Source organism: Pygoscelis adeliae, unplaced genomic scaffold (genome assembly GCF_000699105.1).
Source record: "Pygoscelis adeliae isolate BGI_AS28 unplaced genomic scaffold, ASM69910v1 Scaffold353, whole genome shotgun sequence".
Lineage (NCBI taxonomy): Eukaryota > Metazoa > Chordata > Aves > Sphenisciformes > Spheniscidae > Pygoscelis > Pygoscelis adeliae.
The window spans coordinates 66,989-71,439 of record NW_008824445.1 but is presented as its reverse complement, the minus strand read 5'-3'; the positions used below and the strand labels follow the sequence as shown (position 1 = coordinate 71,439).

At 56.4% G+C, this 4,451-nt stretch overlaps 1 protein-coding gene across 1 annotated transcript in view; it reads left to right on the top strand.

The window, feature by feature from the left end:
• The window catches only part of NCOR2 (nuclear receptor corepressor 2), a gene marked incomplete at its 3' end in the record, with an annotated part of 186,193 nt that overhangs the window by 178,764 nt on the left and 2,978 nt on the right, over window positions 1-4,451 (top strand). Inside the window, exons 41-43 of the mRNA XM_009320956.1 lie at window positions 459-608; window positions 919-1,064; window positions 2,311-2,364. Of these exons, the coding sequence (XP_009319231.1) occupies window positions 459-608; window positions 919-1,064; window positions 2,311-2,364 (350 nt within the window). The remainder of the gene's footprint in view (window positions 1-458; window positions 609-918; window positions 1,065-2,310; window positions 2,365-4,451) is intronic.

Below are 4,451 nucleotides of genomic sequence, written 5' to 3'. Positions count from 1 at the left end.
GGCTGGGAGGTGGCGGGTGCTGCCCTCCCCTGTGTCTGCAAATATGATGGAGAATCAAAAGCCGTGTCCCCAAAGGGTTAACGTCCCAGCCCTCTGCAAGGATTGTGTCCCTGCCAGCGAGGGACACTTGGGCTGAGCCAGCAAGTTTTAGGACTGGTCCTGCCGTGGGCAGCTGTATTTGGGGTGGCTGCCGGCTGGCCCGCTGCCTGGAAATCTGGGCCACGTCTCGGCTCAGTTCTGCTCCACACGCCTGCGGTGCAGGAAAATGCCCAAGCTGTGCTCTTCCTCCAGCTTGCATTAAAAGGCGCCGTAAGCCCACAGGGGTGTGGAAGGTTTGGCGTTTTTTTCCCTGCTGTAGGAAAGCTATTTTAGTCCTTCTCCCCCCCGACCCCAAGCTGCTGTGCAGAGACAGAGGATGTTGCAATAAAGCGATTGCATCTCCCCATCGCTCTCCGCAGGTCCCCAGAGCAGAGCAAAGCCTCAGCCGGGAGCGGGTCGGACAACTGTATCGAGCCGGTCTCTCCACCAGACGGCGTGGGAGAATCGGAGCACGCCAAGAGCGCCACGTACCCGATCCTCTACCGCGAGGGCGAGCAGATAGACCAGAGGTAATGCCGAGGGCAGGGACGGTGGAGACAGCGTGGGGATGTTCCCCCCCATCCCCGCACTCGCCCTGGCCCAGGCTGCTTTTCTTGCAGCCAAAAGCAATGTCACATCCCAGGTTGCTGTCTCTTTGTAGGGGCTTTTCAACACTGTGTGGTACCTTTACGGTAGGGATAGGGAGAAAGTTTGGAGATCCCGAATATCTCGGGAGCCCCCAGGCTGATTTTGAGGACTTACGCTAAGGGAAGAGCCTCTCTAGGTAGGACTCTGTGAACTGGGCGTTGCAGAGGTTTCCAATGGTCTTCTGCTTCGCAGGATGGGGTCCAAGTCCCCAGGAAACAACACTCAGCCTCCAGCTTTCTTCAGCAAGCTGACTGAGAGCAACTCTGCCATGGTGAAGTCCAAGAAACAGGAGATCATCAAGAAGCTCAGCACGACTAACAAAAATGAAACGGAGTACAGTAAGGACATGTGGGGAGATGAATGTGGCGCACCGGGGGGAAAAAAGCCTTGACACATGAAGCAAAGGAGATTTGGGAATGGGTGCTGCTGTGTTAAGGGCTGGGAGCTCCCAGCCAGCGCTCTCTGCATCGTGCCATGGTTTGTTGGGAAGTGCGAGGTACAAATGCTTCCTGGGATGAGCCGTGCTGGTGCCAGCAGTGGCTGCGTGCGTCTGGGGAGGCGATGGGAGGCTTCCCAGCCCCGCGTCTCCTCGCTCTGGGGCTGTCAATCCCACCCGCACCAGATAACCTCAACAGGAAGGAAATAATGAGCTGAGCATGGAGGAGACTTAAGAGCAATTGATATTTTAATGAACGGCCAGCCAAGCTGAATCCTTCCTCCTTGAGATGCATCTCCCCCCAATGTTAAGCCCTACATCAATATTGGTATAGCTCTGTAAAACTAACCAGGCTGGCTTATATTAGAAATTCAGCCCGTTCATTCATTAACTGCTAATAGAGTAGATAGGATCATAATTTAATTTAGCCCAGCATTATACAGTCAATACTAATTCAATTTGAATCCATCTTACAACAGCTGCATCGGATAAGAGGGACCGAGCTGTCTCGTCTCTTGGATGATGTTACCATGAGCCAACAGTATTGTTATGCCCCTTTGGGGACATGTGGCTGAACCCCGTGACCTTCCACACTTTTCCTTATCAAGGGAAAATATATAGAAATAGGAAACACCTCTTATTTGATGAGAATTTCTGTTATTCTAAGGAAAGTGATATCCAAGTCAAACAGCTCAGCTAAGAGGGAAAATATTGATTTAACATTTCTTCTCCTACTCCTCACCCTCCCCACTGCCCAGACCTGCTCCCTGGATATGAGGATTTGATCCTTTGGAAATCCCATAGGCAGGAGAGAGGGTTTAACTTCGCAGAGCTTGCAATGCGGAGGGCTGGAGGGAGGGAGGTCAGCACTGAGCACGAAGACATCGCCCTGGCTCTCTGGGCTCTGCTTTTCTGCCCTTTCCCAGCTGGCGAGACGTGCCCACTGTGGTTCTCCCAAAGGCAATTATTCCTCGTCCCAGTTAGCACCCGCAGACCTACCCCGGTGCCTGGGGGAGGTGGGCTACTGTCAGCCTGGGTGCTGTGACGGGGACACCAGGATCTTGTCGTGGCTGGCACGGCAGGTCCCTCCTACTGCCAGCCTGCACATGCTGCTCTCCGTACTGAAGAGCTTCTTTGTTTTTCTCCAGATGTTGGGCAGCCTGGAACAGAGATTTTCAATATGCCGGCGATTACCGGAGCAGGTAACTCTCCCGTATACCTGTACCATACCTCATTCCCTACAGGCCTCACAGCCACGGAGAGCAGGACGCTCGGTAGATTTAAGCATCTCCTTTTTTCCTTTTGCCATAAGACTGAGCGTAACAGTTGCTGGGAGGCTGAAGCCTCAGGACACACCGTAACTCCCTGCTGTTGAGTTGGAGACAGTGCAGTGTAATTCCTTGGAAAGCCTGGCAGAGTTTGAAGAGGGGTTAAAAGCCAAGCAAGGGTTGGCCATCTGATACCAACAGAGGGTTAAACTATATAGCAAGGTGGACCTCACGCTTGGGAGAGAGCACCCTGCTCTTGGTGGGACCTTGCGGTCACCCACGGATGGGTAGGAGGGCAGCGACGAAAGGGAACGTGGGGGTGGGAAACCGGCTCTGTGCCACCGCAGGCTGGGCAGGCTGCAGGAGCCGGTTGCAAAAGCGAACTGGGGTGAGAGCAGCGCCCCGTATCCTTGAACGGTGAGCGTCGGGCAATCCAGCAATGGCTGAGGACCGAGGAGGTATTATCCAGGAGGGGGACGGGGGTGCCGGCGCTTAACGCATGGGTTGACTGGTTTCTCAGGAGCTGGGAGGAAACGTTCGGCTGGTGGCCGGGTCCGGCCACGGCGGTGCAGCCGGTGCCATGTAGAAGGGCTTTGTGGGCAGGACCGCTTAGACCTTTGCTGCTGTGCAGAGCGCGGCTCCCGGCAGGTGGAGGGTTTCAGGCTGTCCGCCCGGTTCTGGAGGAGCAGTTTTGGTGGTGGTATCTGAGCACTGCTGCAGACAGCCATGGTGGGCTTTAGCGAGTCCCCGGCCCTAACCAGCATTAACCTGCCGGCCTGCCTAACCGGGGGTTCGCTGGCTAACACCTGGGACTGTATGCCAGCCCCCAAAGAGCCCCCCTGCTCTCAGGGGAAAAGGGTGCTGGGAAGAGCTCAGGGTGGTCCCCCAGGCACCCATGGAGATGCATTTGCCATGCTGAGCCTGAGGACCACCACACAGGAGCTGAAATGGCAGTTTAGGAGCTTCCCCAAGGGCACTGCACCCTCCCCAGCTCTGCTGCACCTGCAGCTTTCAGCCCAACAGGGAAAAGAGGAGAGGGAGCAGCTTAAGGAAGGGATTTTGGCAAAGAGGGGCGGAAAGTGGTCCCGGGGAGTCGGGCGGCCGACATGGGCTTCCCCAGCGCAGGACAGGGACCAGCCCGAGGGAGAAGGACGGTGTGAAGGCTGTTGAGCTGTTGCCACCTGCTGCAGCAATGTCCAGGTGGGCACTCACATGAATGAAACGAATTCCCATTGAGGAGTATTAACTGATAATTGATTAAATATTAATGCTCTCCTACAGTAGGAATGCCTTCAGGTTGTTAGTTTTAAGTAAGAGAAATGGCAACTTTCCCACAACCAAGGGAAGGAGGTGCTGTGGGCAAGGACTTCATGCAGTAGGAGGGCCAGGGACAGCCGTCAGCGGTGTAAGACCACTCACCGGTGCGGACATGTTTGGGAGAAGGAGCCGGCTCACGTCAGGAGCCGGGACGAGAGGGTGCAGCCAGCCAGGACCCAAGGGTCCACAGCAGACAAAATTTGGGAGGGTGAGGCCCAAACTCCTGAGAGCCTTCCCTGGTTAAAGCTGCTCCTGCTGTGCTGGAGGGAGGTGTAAAGGCAAGAGCGTAGGGAGCTGAGGGCCGGGGTCTGGCTGGGGGGGACCAGGAGAGACCCTGCCCGTTTACAGGAAGACAAGCGAATCCGGGATCCATCCCTTTCCAAGCAGAGGGGCAACGATCCCAGCGTGAACATTTGCAGGGTTTCGGGTGGCTGGCGGGGGTGGGGGGGGGGGGGGGGGGGGGGGCTGCCGGTGGGGCTTCCCTTGCCGGCCCGCTGTTTTTGTGTCTGTATTTTGCCCTTGCTTGTTCCCTGTAACTGCCGCGTTGGGAATGACGGTGGCGTGGCTGAGCCTAGTGCCCTCTGGTCCCTGTGCGGTGCTGCACTATAACTGCATGGCTTGAGACTCACAACCACGCGGACACACCACTTCGCCTCTGCATCCTGTCCCGTCGCCGCGGGCCAGCCCGGGGGAGGGCCCTGGTC